Below are 19,129 nucleotides of genomic sequence, written 5' to 3'. Positions count from 1 at the left end.
GCATTGTGGAATATTCAAAATCCAGGATTCTGCATCGTCAAATCTGTCTCTTGTGAATGTTTTGACCCTTTGAGGGAACCACGCGTCACTCATCGGATGGCTGAGGTGCAGGAGGTAGAGCAGGTCAACCACCAACTGGGAAATAACCACTGGTTCAATTCCCAGTTCCTCCATTCCGCATAACCAAGTGTCCTTAGACAAAATCCCACATTTGCTTTGCCGGCAGTGTGTGAGGAATGTGTAATAGAGAAGCTGCTGCACATAGATGAACTAGGGTGAATGGGTGAATTTGCGTGGTCATCTAGAAAACTGCTTTTAATTTACCATTTTTCATGCTCAGGTTAAATTACATTACACAATAGATAATTAGCAGCATTTTGTAATTGTGTCACTAAAAACAACCAGCACTGTTTATTGCCAACACCCCCCCACATTGTAATCTAACCCACTGAAATCTACTGCATGACTCTAAAAATAGCGGTGAGGTCCCTGTGCTGTACGTCTGTCTACATTAAACAGATGATAGGAGCCGCTGCACCCTCAGCTTGAATTGACACCCATGGGGGCCGAGGTATGTCCACCATGACTCTTTGCTGAGCTATTTCTGTCCCTCTGCCTTCATACCTCACCGGCCTCCACTCTCTCCGCCCCGCCTCGCCGAGAATACTCCTCTAATTGAGTTGGCTCCTGGTCACATGTGCCCTGATCCCATTGCAGCCCCTCCCTCACGGAGTCTGTCTCTGACACCAGGGAACTGGGGCAAGGAATTCCAGTCCCTGCTCTGAAACCGTGCTTCCTGTACTCTTCTGATCGGGACAAACAGCAGCAGAGAGTTGGGTGCGCTGCAGCGGGAGCCCTTCATCAGGACCTCGTCCCCCTCCACGTTTTTGGCAGAACTATTTTTCGTTTATGAAACCCACTGATATAGAAAGCTTTGACTGATAGAAACAACTGCACAGCTGAGGGAAGACTGAATTAGAGTTTTATTTTTGGGGGCCTGCAATTTAATGCATCGCTACGATCAGAAACACTGTTTATGAGGAGGCTCGGGACTTACATTATGTAAATTCTCTGTTGTTCACTCCAAGGCTGGGATATAAACAACCGAGCCGCTTCATTAGTGAGATTGAAATGAAGGAAATAAACATTTGATTAATGTAAATAAATAAACAGCAAACTATATATTTTCTTTGCCCTGGGTCTCAAAGACTGGATTGATTATTTCTTCCATGCCCACTCAGCCTTTTTACATGTTTTATGGCATTGTTTGCACAAGGAAACATTAGCACTTGGAAATATATTTGTTAAGCAAAATGGGCAAATCTGTCTTTACAAGTCCTCCAAATTGAATTAAATAATCAAAGCTTTATTTTGCGATAGAAACAAGCTAATTGATGAAACCGTATAGTCACAAAATCTCTGTTGAATACATTTAAGTGCAGAACAGCATTACTACTTTACAGAGTGTTAACTGGAGGTCTACAGAGACAGTAAAGGTGCATTTATGAAAATCAGATATGAGGAATTAGTGTTTGAAAAAGTGTGAACTAATATAAAATTATTCCTTAATACTTTTTTGAAATATAATCATCATATTACTAAACGCTGTGTTCGCTACGATCAGAAACATTGTGTATGAGGTGGCTCGGGACTTACATCATCACTTTATTGGTGAGATTGAAATAAAGAAAATAAACATATTGATTCTTATAAAATAGCTATGAAATACTTTTGTGTTTTTTGGCCCAAAGAAATATGTATTTGTCATGCAAAATATGTTAATGTCTCTTCACAAGGCCTCCAAATTAAAGGTTCAGTGTGCAGGATTTAGTGACATCTAGTGGTGAAGTTGATGTTGCAGCTGATCACATCAACCTCCTCTTCCAAACATGAAAGAGAACCTGGGGTAACCTTCGGTTTTCATAAAAACTCAAAAGGTGTTCAGTTTGTCCAGCTTGGGCTACTGTAAAAAAACATGATGGGCTCCGTAAAGAGGACCCGCTCCTGATGTAAATATAAAGTATTTAAATATAAAGGGCCCATTCTAGGCTAAAGAACAATTTGTACAATTTAGCTGAAACACACTAGTGAAAACATCACTAGGATTATTTTATATAATCTCTACCAATAGATCCCTTTCGCCTGCAGGGGCATTGTACAAAATTAGATTTGAAGAATTAATCTTTGCAACAAGTGTGGACTAATTTGAATTATCATCACAAAACACTGTGTTCCGACAAGAACCTGGAGCAGAAGGGTGTGTTGGTGCTCGACTGTCTTACTCCCTGTGGTGGAAGTTCGTGCCACTGTGCAAACTCTGCCCAGTTCTTCCCACAGCCCCATGTGAAATGTGACACAAGCCTGGGTCCTTTAAGGCATGCCTTCTCTGTCTGTGTGCACTACATTGTGGCGTGTGAGTGTATATGCTATTTTTTTTTGTGCGTGCTGGGTGGTGGTCAGGCCTCCATTTTTACCAGGACGTCTGCAGCTGCTGTCCACTGGTATGTGAGTGGGAGCGTCCCGGCGGTGATACAGGAGTTCAGACGGTGGCTGCGAGCAGTTTGATCCAGGAAGGTTCACTCTCACTCTCTCTCTCTCTCTCTCTCCGGCCCGTTCCAGGACCTGCAGCCCGACCATGGCGGATCAGTACCAGTACAACGCCACCGAGGAGAAGACCGTGAAGGACAGCCACACCAAGGAGATCGACCTCATCAACAGAGACCCCAAGCAGATCAATGAGGATGTAGTGAAGGTTTGTGCAGCGTGCAGACGCCACCCTGTCGCCGAGAGGATTAACAACGTGACCCCTGCTTTGGCATGTGTGGAGAAAATGCAATAAATGGTTCATAGGCACAAAGACAGGAGAGCAGGTTATTATATTGTCTGGAAAAGCCCTGAAATAGACCGAGAGCTATTCCTGTTGCCTGTGCAGGACTTAGGGGTTATTTTGGGAATGAGGTAGAACGGTATGACACTGATACTCTGTGACACCGTGTTTTATTTAGGTTTGACAACTGTTTATGCTGTGATTGTTGCTACGATACCACCACAACCCAGTCTCTGTAAAGACAAGGCTGAACATACATTGAGATTAGATTGTGTTTGAATGAAAGTTCCTGTGAGAGGATGGTAAATCGTGAGTTATGAGTTGAGGACATGTTCAGTTTTTACGGCTGAATTTGGAATGATTCACCGATTTGGTCCTATTTGTTTTCGGCCATTAAGACGCTAATATAACTAATTTAATCAGCAATGACTGATCTGGTGATATTTCCACAATTTATTTTTCTTTGCCAAACCCTGAGAACAAAGATTGGTTATATCGATTAAACAAGTCCCTTTAATTGGAAGAGCAATCCAATATAACAGCTTTGTGCCAGTTCTCTCATTGTATTTCTACTGAACACCAACTGTGCTTTTGCAGAATTTTGACTCTACAAATCCTCCCAGACCTCACAGAGAAAAATATTAAACAGAAAATACATGTCCAGCCATTTATTCAGAGGATGATCTCAGGCTGCTATCTCGACAGGAAACCCACAGTGATTTGTTCCTACTCCAGTGGATCTGAACAGAAAGAAAAAACGGTTTTAGGTGTGCGGGGCGTCTTCCTGTCAAGATTACTGACAAGGTGGTTCACGCACGTACTGACACCTGAAGACAAATTGGAACATTGTCCAGCTGCTCTCGTGCATTTTACGTGAAAACATCTGTCAGAATGATTTGGGCCCAGCAGTTAATATTAATTCCATGGAATACAACAGATAAATTGGATTCTCTGCACAAACACACTTGACACGTTTGACACGCGGAGCCCACAGAGGTCTCGTGGTGGGGAGATGTTTAAAATGAAAGGATGTGCACTAATGAAAGCCTCTTTTAAATTTCTTAAAAGGTGGAGTTTGAGGATGTGATTGCAGAGCCCGATGGAACACACAGCCTGGACGGAGTGTGGAAGCTCAGCTACACCACCTTCACCGTGTCCAAATACTGGTGTTACCGCATCTTGTCGGCCATCTTCGGCATCCCCGTGGCTCTGCTCTGGGGCTTCCTGTTCGCCTGCATCTCCTTCTGCCACATCTGGGCGGTGGTTCCCTGCATCAAGAGCTGCCTGATTGAGTCCCAGTGCATCAGCCGCATCTACTCCCTCTGCATCCAGACCTTCTGCGACCCCTTCTTCGAGGCCCTGGGCAAGATCTTCAGCAGTGTGCGCGTGGCGCTGCGCAAAGAAGTCTAAAGAACTCTACGCAGTAGTGTTTATAGTACGATCGGATGCAGTCCGGTATCTTTTTATACACCAGGAGATAAATCCTGTCATCTTGCTTACTCCCTGATACTCCTCCTGCAGTTCCCTTAACACGCTGCTCTCCACCCTCCCATCTTCTAGCCCTCGGCTCGGAGTCCTGACATGCCTGCTGTGCCTTTTGCCACCAGAAGCCCTGCGACAGCTGCAGCAGGCAGCGTGGTTCTGTGACAGCTCTGGCAGTCCTGGAGGGCTCTGTGCTCCTCACTGTGGCAGAAGAGGGCCGTCGGCCTTCACAGGAGGATCTGTCCTCTCTCACTTATTCACATGACAAAAAGCTCCGATTACGTCTACTTCATTCACAACAAATGTAATTAACTCCCCGACTCTGCTGCATCTCTGGACGATGCTGCCTGTATGCATGACACATTTGGCTATATTGAAAGTTATAAGGAGGCTGTGTGTTGCTGTGTCCACTGTGTTTGACTTGATATTGACTGAATTGAATTTGACACTTTCATGTCTGTACACTTAACCTTATTTTAAAAACGCTAACAGAATGAAAGGAAGAGAGATGTTTTCTGAATGTCTTGATCAATATTGTCTGATTTCTCCGTGTATTAAAACATATATATATATATTCTGAGTATTAAATCTACATGTTTGTATATTTCAGTTTGTGTATATGATGATTTGAAAGTAAAGTATATACATTTTGTTGCTATTGTGTACTTACAGTGTATAAAGTAAAAATATGCATTGGCTGAAACTTAGACACTTTAGACCTTATGATAAGCATATTGCACCACGGCCTCAGTGTTCGATTATATGTGTGTCATCTCAAATCTTTTCAAGAAGCTTGCAACAAATATTCTTTATGTTCACCAACATATTACTGCGGTCGTCCTGGAGGCACTGGCCTGTGAACTGTGACCCATTAGAGCAGCGGTGTCAAACCCATTTTAGTTAATACGCCGAAGTGGGCCAGAGCAGTAAAACCATTACATCACAACCTGTAGATAACAACACAACCAAATGTTTCCCTTTAAAAGAGCACAGAGCAAAACCAACAGCCTGAGATGTGAGAGGAGAATTAAGAACAATTTCAAAAGGTTTGCATGTTTATTTCCAGAGAATTGATCAGTGAAAGTCTCTGAAGAAGCATTTTACATGAAGCGGTCGACTTAATGTCACATCTTAGCCTTAACAAGTGCAACAATATGTCTTGAGAAAACAATATTCAACAATATGTCTGCGTGTTTTCCCACTTTCAGTCAGTCTGCTATCATCTGTGTTTTACTCTGGTGGTGTCTGTCATCGGGACCAACTCCTCAATGACAGTCCTGAGCATCAACACCACAAATGTGTCTGGCTATTTGAGCAATGTCCGTGTTTGTCTAAGTTGCTGCTCCTGAAAATACCACACATGACATAACTTTGTTGTTAATGTGGCTGTCCAGTTCTCCGGGCAAGATCCACAATCAGTCAGCCACAGAGTTTCTTTTGTTGGTAAAGTCCTGTCACTTGTCTGGGCACCAACTGGTGACACTTCATTCCAAACTGCTTCCTCAGACAACTCGTTCCAACAACTCCCGTTGTCGCATTGTTCGTCACGATGAGTCTCATAGTTGTGTTGAATATTATTTTTCCTTGAGCTACGAAAGGTGCTGAGATCAAATCAAGTTTACTTTCCTCACGTGGTCCACATGAACATCAGCTCTCATTTGATAGTGTCTCACTTGTCTTTATGTGTTTTTTATCACACCACCTGCTGCTCCTAATAGGGCAAAGCGACACCCAGTGGACAAATCAGGAACAACAGTGCTTTTTATTAGAAAAATAAATTTTTCATCACACCTCTTTAAACTTTGCACAGTGGTCCTATGGGCTGGATTAGACCTGCAGCCCGCTTGTTTGACACCCCTGCACTAGAGGTGGCGTTTGTATGTCTCTCACGCGCTTCTCTGTTGAGTCGGAGATCCATTATTGATTATTCAGCTTCACTCTGGTGGTTGCAATATGTGAACAAGAGTGACTCACTTGCCAGCTAATGTGGTCAAGCACTGCAGCCACTTTCATTTCAGCAGAACAAGGGCAATGATCACCTTTAGCACCATATATATATATGATACATGCAGGAAGGTGAGAAACACATTCAAATGAGGAATCATTTTTTTGAATCCTCAAATAGAAGCTGTTAAATTCAACAGCAATTTACTGGTTGTGTTATTTCTTATTCCTTCTTTTTAAACTACTACAGAGAGACATGAAATATATAGAATTAATGTTTTTGGTGTGAACTAAATCACACAGATCTAAAGATTTTTACATTTATTGAATTTTTTCCCCTCCTGCAAATGATGAATTAAATGTGTAAAATTACAGATAATGTACAAACAAACTACCCACCAGTTATTTTGGTCCTAACATTGATTAAAAAGTCTTAGATTACAAAGATTTATGTGACAGAATTTCTTGCGATAATTCAAATGAAAGAAGCAAAGTGTTACAGGTATAAAATAAATAAATTTCTCCTAAAAAGAAATATAAAAGTAGACTAAAATAGTGTTTAATAATTATTAACTAGTTACATTAATCTATCTTGTAATCCAATATGCAATATAATGCAGTATAATGCAGTTGAATAATTCTGCACTATTTACCCTACTGTATTAAAATCAATTCTAGGAGAGGACAGTTGAAATAAGTAGAACAACATTATGAACTTCACAAAGAAAGAATGTATTACAGCATATTGTTCAGCCTTTTATTGTTCAGCTTTTGTTTTAATCAGGACACTTCTCATTGTTGTAAATGATTACTGATGTGCTAAGTGGATCACATCCTTGACAGCTCATATTCTTGAAACATTTTACATTTACAACGAATTATAAAACAGACAATGAGAAAAGCTATAGAGTGAATTCATGGCTCAATGGTAAATAGGAGGATACTTCATGCAGCAGCTGTGACCTGAGACTACCTCCTGGAACATGCAGGTCACCTCTCGGGACCGCACAATCTCCAGATCTTGACCCAGTAATGTGTTTTGGGACTGAGGCCGAATGGGATGTTCAAAGTTTCAATGTGCTGCCAAAAAATGTCCAGGAACTCTGTGACGTCCTAAATTCAGACAAACATCCCTCTGGAAACTTTCCAGGAACATTGCCAAGGATTTTTTCAGTCTGTTTCGGAGGCAGAAGGACTTCTGCATCAGGTCGGTGTAAATAATAAAGCCATCAGTGTATTTTTTTGCCGCTTTCATTCTTTATTGATTTTATTTTTAACTTTTTAGAAATCTTTACCAGTGACAGCTAAAACAACGTACATCAAACAGAAGCTCAAGTAACAGCTTACACATGCAACCCATCGCAAATGTAACAAAGTGAACAACACTGTACACAATATTTAATATAGGTGACTGATTTCATTATAACACAACTGAATCAATGGTGTAGTTGCTCAGGGCTGACAGGGCTTCAACTAGCATTCAATCTTCTTTTTTTATCTTTCTCTTTTCCACACTCTGCCCAGTAAATGTGTAAATATATACTGTACATCTATAAAAAGAAATGTATGAACAAAAAACAAAAGATTCAGTGGATTGCTCAGCTCGGTCCATGATCATCTTGAAAGCTTTTATTTACAAAATATTGCCCCTTAATTAGAGTTTGTAGATTTTGCCTACAATTTCTTATTTCACAATTATATTTTCACTATGTCCTGTATATTAATGTAAATAAAATATTTTAAGAGCGTTGTTGTCATTCCCCTTCTGGGCTTTGAACAGCAACCTTCAGGGAAAGAGGTATCTGCAGGAGTCAAACGGCTGGATTCGTTTTTAATGGCGACAGCATGTGGTTAAAGGCCAGGAGGGCAGCTTGGGGGTTCCATGCTTATGTGCTAGTAGTCTGTGTGAGGCTCCTCTGACTGCTGGTGCTCTTTATGACAAACGTTGAGGAGTTGCTCTTGTGACTGGAGTCAAAGTCGGGCTCACAGCGGCACTGGGATGACTTGAGGTAGCGAGTGGAACAGCACAGAAAGTTCTGCCTAAGATCCTGGAACAGGTGTCCGGCGAAGCACATGTAGATCCAGGGGTTACAGCAGCTGTTGAGGCTGGCGAGTAGCATGGAGATGATGAAGGGCATAGCTGCAGAGAGAGAGGAGAGTTACTGGTATGTGAGAGCAAACATTAAAGATTGACGATGCAGCTCTGCGTCCTCCCACTATCCAGAATGGAAGCCAGGATATCCTGGATACGAACACTGCCATTTGGAGCATTGGGCGTCTGCACAGAAACGATCAGGGGATGAACCCACAGCAGCGAGGTCCCGTCAATAAACGCGCTGGACCAATAATATGATAAGAACTACCTAATGACCGAAACTATCTTTGAAAAAAGCATTTGAACGTCCATCTCCCACCCATTAACATGGAGGAGGCCGAATTTATGACCTATACTGCCGCCAGCCACCAGATGGCAATCAAGACGCTTGGGCTTCACTTTCGGGCAGCAGTCATGTCGTCCATCTTTATACACATTCTATGCAACAAATAATGATATTACTGGGTAAATGTGTATCTACTTCCATTCTTAACAAGTACAGTGACAAAATGTATGAAAGTAGTTCATGAATTTCGCGCACAAACATTTAGTTTTACTTGTGATGGTTTATTCATCCTAATTTCAATCAATACTTTTTAGCCAAGTGGTTGTAGGTATGGTAGCAGTCAATCCATCAGATTATTTTCTCGAAATATTGAATAGATTCACATTTTTCTTCAAATTTTTTTTTTTTAACACAAATTCATGTCATTGATGAATTATAGCAACTATGATGATCCCCCGTTTTCATCTCATTTCAATTTTCATCTGATTTGGAACTACATAGCCGATTGCAATGCATTTAGAGATCTTTGAGGAAGGAGAGAATTTAATAAAACTTGCAGCACAAGGATGAGATTGTGAATGATTGATTCAAAGAATGGGACCAGCAGAATTGTTCCTCTCACACTGAGGTACTAGCAGTGGCACGTTGGATGCCATTTACGCCACATCAACGCCACCATCCAGCTGACATTTGGCAAGTGAGTATCGGATTTGTGTAATTGGTTCATATCCTGTATTTAACCTCTGCTCACTTTGGTATTTAACCTCCGCTTACTGATTTCAGTCTGTCTGCGCTGCTGCTGTTCGCAGGACGCCTCTAATGATGCTCCCTGAAGTCTAACGAAGATTTGTCATCGTAAATGATTTCTGGAAGGGAATTAAAGTCACACACATGATTAATAAGAACTCTTCATCAGCTATTAAGGATTTGATTTATGAGAGAAAAACATGAACTTAACTGAGTGTAGATCATTTAATTACCCTTCAATTGCAGTTTTATTGGTTTGATAATCTGCTTTTGAGTTCTAGATCGAAATGTTTCAGATGAGCAAATGAAACTGATTGAAGGGTGTTTTAAATACTGACCCAATATTCAGATCTGAGCAAGAGAACGCCCATGACATGTACAAGTAAAAACAATGAGTAAATTGACACAGAGCTTCGGCCACACATCAGTCGGCTGTAAATAGGTTCGACCGACATGGAGAGAATCAAACACCTCACTGCAGAAGACCAACCGGTGGTTATCAAGCATTCTTATCAGGGTGGGATGCGAGTGCAGCCTGGACCCAATTTGAATAGCAGGGGGAACTGTGACACGTCTTTACGGGATTCGCTCACAATGTCTTTGCAAAGGGAACGATAAATCACAGAGCGAATGGAGAGGCAGAATATAATCCTCCTCTGGGTGGTGCATCTGTCTTCCTGTCAGAGCTGAAACATACAGGTCAGACCGAAAGGCTGATTCGTGTTCCCTGAAGCCGAACAAGCATTGGCGGCGATCAAATTTAATCTTTCTCTTATGTTCCAAGTTTGTTTTTTATCGTGCCTTGTAAAGACACATAGAAAATTACCTTTAGAGAAAGAACACTTTGCAATTGAACACTGGTCTTGTTCCTGTCAAGCACATAATGCAAATCAATAGTATGGTCTGCGTGTGAGTCAGTGTCCGAGGGCACCACGCAGGCTCCGCAGGGGAACGGGTTTGTTTTTACAGATTTTTTGGGAGCTTTGTTTGTGTCTGAGTCAGAGTTTAACCTTCAAGTGTTTTTGTCCTTTACATAATGAAATCTGTCTGTTTGTTCACTGCGAAATCACCGTTTGCCTTCACAAAGCTTAAAGAATGGAGCATTTAGCTACCTGCCTCTAATGTTTTCAAAAGTCGTATTGATAAGATTAGAGGGCAGTTGAACCTCCAATCTTTGAAAGGTCCTGACTCTTTCACAATAGATTCAATTTTATCAATCAACCCTCAATAGAAGGGGAATAAGCACATTCAAACTATGAACCTGAAAGTGCATCTGCCTGTTTCAGGTGCTGGGTCATTTGTGACATTTGTACTTTACATAAGTAGTAAGTCAGTGGAGAAAGTGTAGGTGTCTGCAATGAATCAGAGAAGAAACTAGTGCGTTTATACACTGCCATTTCTAGGAGTGGCCTTTTAAAGACGAGTTAAACGAGTTGAAGTAACAGCTAGGTTGATGCTGAAAATGGTGGAGAACATGTCTCTAATGGGTTAATCTCGGAGGAGACCATGGCAGGAATATCCCTGATGGTGCCAATCCCTCAGACACAGGCTGAAAGAATCGACTTTCTGCACCATTGAAAAAAACATAAAGAGAAAAATCAATGTTCATAACTCTAGTACTCTGACACTTAAGATGTTTGGGGCTATTTAAGTCTCGGGGGAATATATTATGGATATATTTCATGGTGAGGTCAGGAAGTATAAGTCTGTAGGTATATGGGCAATAAGCATTAATAATTTGTTTTACTGAGCTATATGGTCCTGATTGATTGCTCGTCTGTCACTGCAGTACAAACTGTTTTAAAGGCACAATCTCAGTCAACCCCTAAAAACACAAAGAATGACCGAAAAACTCCAAACAACTACAATCACAGAATCTAAGATCATGTGTTTTAAAACAGTTTATGGTTCATTTATGTAAAAAAATGCAATGTTTAGCAAGAGCTTCCCAGCTTCAAGTTGTCTGGGCTGACTTGGTGGAGAATGTCTCATAATGGTCACTTTATGTGTATGTACACAGGTGACACTATCTTTTGGACACAGGCACGTGTGATTGCCAATCATGGCCTCTCTGAGTGCAGCGTGTTCACGTGGAGGGAAGCCATCAGACATCTGCACCGATCCAGGCTCTGCAGCACAAATTGGTATCATCTCTGTCTTTCCCATTCACAGACTGAAACAACCTCTGCTGCTATTTTCTGACAACACCGACTTTGAATATTGAACGTTGCAGCATCAGAGCCGACTGCTGTCATTTCCCAGGGCGCATCTAGCCTCATGCTGAATATTACCTCTCAGTGTATTTTACTTTTTCCTCAAAAGTGGAAATGACTGGTGAGAACAATGCACCCGGAGGAGAATGACGCACATGCAGTCACCTGGAAACTTCGGCAAAAACCCTCTGAGGCAGAAGAAAACAACAAAAGTCTATTAATTCTCTTTTCAACAAGAAATTCCCAGATTTTCTTTTTTTAGCATCTGGGCTGTTTGCTTTATTCTTATGTTTTTTATAAAAACGTATTTACTTTACTGTCTGATGAACGACCATCTACCACTGTTAGTGATGGGAAGTGTTTTATTCAAGAGGAGAAGCAGACACATTATTCTGCAAAGTCCTCAAATGAATAGCTCTTATCAGAATTACCTTTTCCAGTAAGTCTTCCCAACAAACAGGTCAATTATTTCTTACCTCTCACATTAAATGTCCTCATCACAATGTGAACTGTGCAAACCCACCATGAAAACGAATTGGCACATTAGTCTCCACTTGTTAAATCGGTGTGGCCTTGGCAGAGCAGGTCGATAAATATAAGGAGGACATATAGATGGCCGCTTCGTGGCCTATTGTGGTTAAATGTCAACGACACACTCCAACGTGCCTCACAGGCACAAGTAGGGGCCGCTTGGCGCGCGCCGTGGCGCACAGTAATTTGTATAATGATTAGCCATCACTCGGTCTCTGCAGCGTGGGGAAGGTCAGAGGGTATTTGGATGTCCGGGAACATGGGATCTTAATGCAGTTTATGCACTTGGAATCAGTGATGTGTTTTAGCATATAGAGCAGGTATATGAGCAATTTGACATATATGAAAAACAGAATATCTATAATGTCTATCAAAGCTACATATGTTTCTCTATGCAAACAACAACAGCACCAAAACATTTGACCGATACACTTGATTATTATTGTAGCAAGACATAACTCATGTTTTTGGTTGTGGGGTGACAGGGATTGATGATTTGTGTTTTTGAATGTTGTTGGATATTTATTTGAAATAGATACATATCAGAAAACACATATACCTGCAGTGTAATCTGTGTCATCCGCATCGCACAGGGTTTTATTGAACCCTATGTGCCTTTATTAACATCTTCTGACTCGTCTGTGAAACTCCTGCCCCAGGTGAATTAGGAGGACACAATAAACACAGCTCAGCTTGTCTTTGTTTGCCTCAGTTTTCTCTGATTGGTGGACAGGCGTTCGCATCCTTGTGCGTAAAGAGAACCAATGCGCACACGGAGAAGGATGAAACATACATTTTAAAATCTCCAAACGTTTCCACCCCTCAATGTTATCAGAGAAACTGGGTGTAAATGATGGGTTTGCAATTTAAAAATACAGGACAAGATGGTGAATACCCCAGTGTCCAAAATATGACTTATGATAATAGCACACCAGCCTTTACGCGTTGGTGCGCACTTTATGAAACTTTATTCCTACCCTCACGAGGCGCCTCTGGGTCCCACGCAGACCACATCTGGACAGAGAAGAAGGGGGTCCAGCAGACGATATAAGCCAGGACGATTACAAAAGTCATTTTCACCGTGGTTATCTTCGCCTTGGAGATGAGCTTCACGCTGCTCACACGGGCCAGCGTGTTGCCTTTGGAGGTTTTGGGCGTCAGGCTTATACACTGCTCCCGTCTGGTTTTCAGTCTGAAGTTTTGCCAGATTTTGAAGCTTATCAAACCGTAGCAAAGGCTCAGTATGGCCACGGGGATGATGTATATGGTCAGGCTGATCCATGTGATGTACGCCTTGGCTCCCCACGGCTTCACGAAATCCCCCCAGCAGTCGTAGACCCCTGACCCGACCGAGCCGACCTCTTGCAGCGAGAAGATGAACATCTGCGGGACGCTGAACAGCAGGCTCAGGATCCAGGAGGAGATGACATAGAAACGGTCTTTTCTCCGGTGCAGGGAGCGGAGAGGCTGACAAATCGCCAGGCACCTGTCTACAGACATCAGAACCAACATGTACGTGGACGCGAACATCCCGACAACCTGTAGGTATTTCACCAATCTGCACAAGGTGTCCGGGCCGTAGAAGCGAAAAGTGATGTCCCAGATGAGTTGAGGCAGAACTTGGAATATCGCCACGACCAGGTCGGCGATGCTCAGGTGCTTCATGAAGTAGTACATGCGCGACTGGCTGTGCTTGGTGGTGTGGATGGCCAGCAGGACGCACAGGTTCCCCGCCAGCGCCAGGACCAGCACCAGGGCGAGCACGGTCACCTCCACCTTCGCCACCTCCTCATTGCGCTTCAGGGGATTCGTCTGATTCAACCCGGAGGTGCCGTTAGGGAGACTCGAGTTCTTCCACGACTCGTTAAATGGCCACAAGTCACTTTGGTTCGAGATACTTTCCATTGCCGCAGCGTGGTCCTCTATGCGTCAGGGCTGGACGGGCACCTGGAGCCAGGGTCTTGGAAGTGGAAGTCTCCCTCCTGCAGGTGGTAAAGACGGAGAGTGAGATGTGATGAGGCTCAAAACAAGTTTCCCAGGGGATGAAAAAGAGGAAAGGAAGCGCTGTTTAGTTGAACCTCAGTCATCACTGCTTTCCAGAAAGAAAAGACGCACGAGTCCTCAGAGAAAACGAGCAAATGTTTCCACTTATCAAAACTGCATGAAGCGTTTGATAAAGTGTGGGAGCCAAAATAAAGTGCACCTAAGGTTCAGAAGACCAACAAACATCAAAACTGGGGTCTAAACTACTCGAGCAGGACACATCACTGGTCAAAGGTAAATCTCCAAATTCACGGTCCGAGTAAATCCAAATAATTTGCAGGATGATAGTCGAGAAAAATGGATGTTCGGCTTCAAAATGAAATCGGAAACTCTAAAGTTAGAATATGAAAATAAAAATAAAAATCTGCAGAGGTTGAAGCCTCCATCCTCATCCTCTTCTCGGGTAAGAATCGGTCTGACCAGCGCCACAGCTCACAAGTGCCTGTTGTAGGTTGTGTCTGTCCCCAGTTCAGGACTTAACAGCAAACAGTATTACCATCCACAACCACTAGGGGACGACTCGAGCCATGCATCAACTTCAACTTTTCCTGCCTCAGAGCCTTCGACCCCTCCTCTGAACCTGATCCCCCAGATCTGCTCTGAATCACGGGCCTCATTTGGAGGAGCTGCCAGTGTCATGAGAGAAGATTTGTAGTTGTCAGACTGAGACATGGCTGTGGAAATTCAAATCTGTTCACAGAGATGCTGGGGAGAGATGACAGCGGAGCCTGTGACAAATAGCACATGGTGTCAAAATCTGGGGAGAAAATGAGATTTTTTTTTTTTCTTCTGGAGACTCACATATTTTGTGGAGGGACTCTAACCTCAGCTGGTTTTGAACTTGGGGTTACAAAGGTTCATAACCTCCTGAAAACAAGAAGAGAATGAATGAGTTAATATAAATAAAGGCTTCAGTGCTTGAAAAACACACACAAAACAGTTCCTCTTCAGCTGGATGGTGAGTTTTACAACTCCAGGGGAACAACAAATAGCCAGTCCATTTGTAGGTCAGATAATTAAGGGTAAACAGCTATTTTCTAAACTAGGATTTAAAAGTTGATGCTCTAAATTGTGTGATGTTATCAAGGCAACGCCCACCCAAGCTGATGGAGTGATTACAAAAGAGGACGTGTTTGTTGGCACATGAAGTATCTGAGCCACACGCTTTTGTAGGAGAGACACAAAGAGCAGAGGTTTTTGTTCCTATAGAAAATCACCCATAGGTGCTGTCACTTTTTAAAAATATTATCCATATCAAATGGCATCTTAGACTGGATTCAGAAAACTAATACTAATGCACTGAGGATTCAAGTAAACCGTCCAAGATGACAAGTATAAAACAATTTATTTTACAGTTGATTTTGCTCTAAGGCCAAAATGAAGGCACATAGCTTCTTCTTGTCATTATCATGCATGTACAGCATATTATACTGACATGAGGCTCATCAAATTATTGTAATAGTACCTGATGATGATGATTTGTCGACCTCCTGCGTGTGGGGGAAAAAAACAACAACCATGTGAAGCTGAACTTTTATTGCCAGCTGTGTGCCATGCCCATGTTGATGTCCATCTGCTACATTCCAGTGATTCCTGTGAAAACACATTTCTTCCCTCTTCCCATTCGCGTTGCCAAGTGCGGATGCTGCTGAGGAACCCAGCGACTCGAATGGCAACGATGTGTGTCATTGCTTAATTGATGACACAAGAATGTTAACAACATGCAAAGTGTGATACATTACATGAGAGCAGAGAGTGTAATGCAGAGCCTCCCAGTGAAGGGATGGAAGTGGACAGATTAAAGGGCTCCTAACACGGAGCAGTGGGACAAAAACACAATAGAAAGAGGATTATTAACCTCCATGAAAAACAACTGCCTGTCAGGTCCGCTGCTTAAATTCTGTTTCTACGCCCTGCAGCACAGAAATAATACACACCATAAATAAGTGAAACCAAACCCTTTCTACACTCTGACCATTCGTAAGTACTTCAAGACTAAACACACTCGTGTTGGGAGATTTAGGGGACATGCTAGAGTAGTTGGGAGTACTGACAAGTGGAATTTGTCAGCTACTGTGAAGCTCTTCAAATTTCCAGCAACACTCAATTGCAAAAACCCGTCGGGAAAAAGCCTCTGATCCTATCTGAGCCAGGGAGCCATTCCCCCTTCTTGTGGTTTGGAGTTTGGAAAACTGTAGATCCACTGGAATTCCAAAGCAGTAACACGAAGACTGCTGATGATTTAGCACCGACTGGAAATTGAAAAGACAAAGGGAAGAAATTGGAAAATAATGGTACAATAAATCCAGTGATGCAACTTTTTTTAATGTCCTAGCCGAGCCCATTTTAGGTGAGACACATGAGATGAGCCACATGAGAGTTAGGAGAGTGGATGAGTCCGAAAACAACAATAAGCAGAAAACAACAAGTGTAATTGTCGACACTGGAATTTAAGGAGGTGGGTGGCACAGTTGTGTTGCAGAAGCTGCATCGGGGCAATCAGCGTTCTCTGTAGCTGCCACAGATCAATGGAAGACTGATGATGATGTGAGGAGCTGCTCAGCTCTGCACTCACTGATTCTGACCTCAACCTGTTTGCCATGACTTGCTTTTATTTTATTGTGCAGATTTGTGTTGTGTATCTTGAGCACTCTGCTGTAACTGTATATTAATGAATTATTCCCTCGGGAAAATGTTGACGTTACTGCACAATGTTAAATAAAATGAAAAAATAACTTGTCTCCACATCAACATGAAATGGAATCATCTCTGAACCGTCCTGTAGTCTTTGTGTAATATCGCTTACAAACAAACAAAACAACAAGCAAACAACTGGACAGGGGTGAAAACACGACCTCATTTCCAGAGGTAATTGTCTTGCAGCCATAGTCTTGTATGGCATCAAATGGTGACATCTATATTTGAACTATGATGAGCTCAGTAGAATGTAAACACAAGTGTGACAGTGAAGCATCTTCTGAAGTTTGGCCATCACTCAAATTGCATAAAGTAGCGTGCAGATACAGTAAAAATAAAGTGTGTCCCATTTCATCAGCTGGATCCTCTGAAGTCTGCATTTCTAGACTAAATATGTCATAACAAGTTGGTAAAGCTGAGGCGTATAGTGCAGCATCAGGACATTTCTCATCAAGTCCAGCAGCAGCATCAGGTGACTGCTTCATATCTATTACCAGGTAGTCACGCTCAGGTTGTCATCAGTCCCTCTTAAATACATACTCACTATAATGATCTGTGGAAAAACGCCACAGCAATGTGTAAACAAACCAAGTCATGGACTCACTATCGGATGCAAAGCTATAAGCAAAAGTTCAGACAGTATATGTGAATGCCTCCTACACCACATGCACAATTCCTGCAGCTTCCACCAGCTCCTTCTTTTTTTTCATTCGATCCCCACGGTGGCTGAGAGAGCTCCACGCACTGCAAATTAAGAATACACATGCAAACAGAGAAAAAACACGTGCAAATTAAGAAAACAGCTTCATCAATTTGATGTCACATGCGCTGCAAAAACACATGCAGTGCAGATGCATGATGGGTGGATGAGTGGATGGGTGGCGCCTGAACACACCACTAGTTCTTATGCACCTTTTTTATCTGTGGAAGAAGTGCAGGTTGTTCTTGGTGTGCGGGTTCTCTAACAGACGCACCTTTACGTTCTGCTGCTACTACAGTGCATTCAACAGTGGCTCAGCATTTGACCTGTGGAGATTTAGTAAAGGAAAATTACTGAAAAATCGACACGGGTGTTGCTGATGGATGTAACTGCAGTTTGGTACATGCTGTACTTGAAGTGAAGAGAAAAGGTAAACAGCAGTTTCGGCTGCTGGAAGATTCTGTATTTGAGAGCAGTCAAGCTGAGACGACTTGAATGCTCAAGTGGAGAGGAGCGTGGAAGAAAGAAAGTTAGGATGACAAGGCTGACAGAAGTCCAGGCTGCTTGCGGTGAGCATAAACCATCATGGAAATAGAGTGAAAGTGAAATAGATCACAGACGGAAAAAAGAAATATGATGCTGTTGGATTTCCTGATATTGAGGACGTTGCTGGAGAAAGTCAGTTTGTCTCATAGGAAGTCCAGTTCAGAGAAAAGAGGGAGAAGATGTCAAGCAGACATGTAATTTAAAATGAATCTCAGTGACTGTTGAATTGACAACAATGTGGGGCCCTTTGCTCAGTGGTCACATCATTTCATTATATCAATAGTTTTGATGTCTGTAGACAAGTGTTTGACACCACGATGTATAATCGAGTCCTGCAGCAGACCTTTGTTATAAGTCATTCTTATGCTCAGTATTCACATCTCCTGTCTGTCTCTGGCTGTAAACCACAAACATACATATATTGCAGTTTATTGACGGGACAGCTCAAGCAGGAGAGAGAGGGGAGGACGGGCAGTAAAGGGCTGCAAGTCAGAAACCAACCTGCAGCCGCTGCAAGTTTTGTAAACTGGAGATGAGCAACCGGGCGTCCCACCAGCTAACATATCTTACTTATGAAACTATATACATTCTAATTCTATTATGTACATTGCACTTCAGATAATACCTTATAGAGTTTAAACATCATGACAGAGTTACACTTCCTGACTTATTTGCATTATTACAGCATGGTTGACTGTTGACCCTGATAAAAGTAAATTGTTGGACCAACTTAAGATTTACCTCAATTGGCTACAAACGAATGAAAGTTTTTTTTCAAATTAAAGTTATCAATTCTTTTTAAATAAAGTTAAACTTAAACTTGAACAAACTTAATATATTGGCACTCACAACATAATACATTTTTTTGCAATTGAAGTGATTTTTTAAGTTGGTCCAAAATGATCAGTGTAATCTATCTAATTTCAATCTAAATGTTGCTTTTATTTCTAATTCACTCAATTTTTTTAAAATTCATGTAATTAGCTCTATATGTTTTTTGTTACCTCATTTGTGAATT

At 42.1% G+C, this 19,129-nt stretch overlaps 2 protein-coding genes across 3 annotated transcripts; one reads left to right on the top strand and one right to left on the bottom strand.

The window, feature by feature from the left end:
* The first annotated feature begins 2,340 nt into the window (after nt 1-2,340).
* Nucleotides 2,341-4,961, top strand: cav3 (caveolin 3). 2 transcript variants are annotated; one of them, XM_035151373.2, is made up of 4 exons: nt 2,341-2,501; nt 2,620-2,752; nt 3,896-4,262; nt 4,388-4,961. In XM_035151373.2, the coding sequence occupies exons 2-3, from the start codon at nt 2,636-2,638 to the stop codon at nt 4,235-4,237; spliced, it is 459 nt and encodes a 152-aa protein (XP_035007264.1). In that variant the 5' UTR covers nt 2,341-2,501; nt 2,620-2,635; the 3' UTR covers nt 4,238-4,262; nt 4,388-4,961. The 2 variants fall into 2 exon arrangements, with proteins under 2 accessions (XP_035007264.1, XP_035007263.1); XM_035151372.2 differs by having other exon boundaries at nt 3,896-4,961.
* Nucleotides 4,962-8,132: 3,171 nt separating this feature from the next.
* Nucleotides 8,133-14,663, bottom strand: oxtra (oxytocin receptor a). The gene is made up of 2 exons (XM_035151371.2): nt 13,103-14,663; nt 8,133-8,393 (listed from the first exon to the last, which is right to left on the bottom strand). The coding sequence occupies exons 1-2, from the start codon at nt 14,028-14,030 to the stop codon at nt 8,140-8,142; spliced, it is 1,182 nt and encodes a 393-aa protein (XP_035007262.1). The 5' UTR covers nt 14,031-14,663; the 3' UTR covers nt 8,133-8,139.
* Between the last annotated feature and the right edge of the window lie 4,466 nt (nt 14,664-19,129).

Source organism: Hippoglossus stenolepis, chromosome 3 (assembly GCF_022539355.2).
Source record: "Hippoglossus stenolepis isolate QCI-W04-F060 chromosome 3, HSTE1.2, whole genome shotgun sequence".
NCBI lineage: Eukaryota > Metazoa > Chordata > Actinopteri > Pleuronectiformes > Pleuronectidae > Hippoglossus > Hippoglossus stenolepis.
The sequence above is the reverse complement of the archived record's forward strand: the minus strand, read 5'-3'. Positions and strand labels throughout refer to the sequence as shown.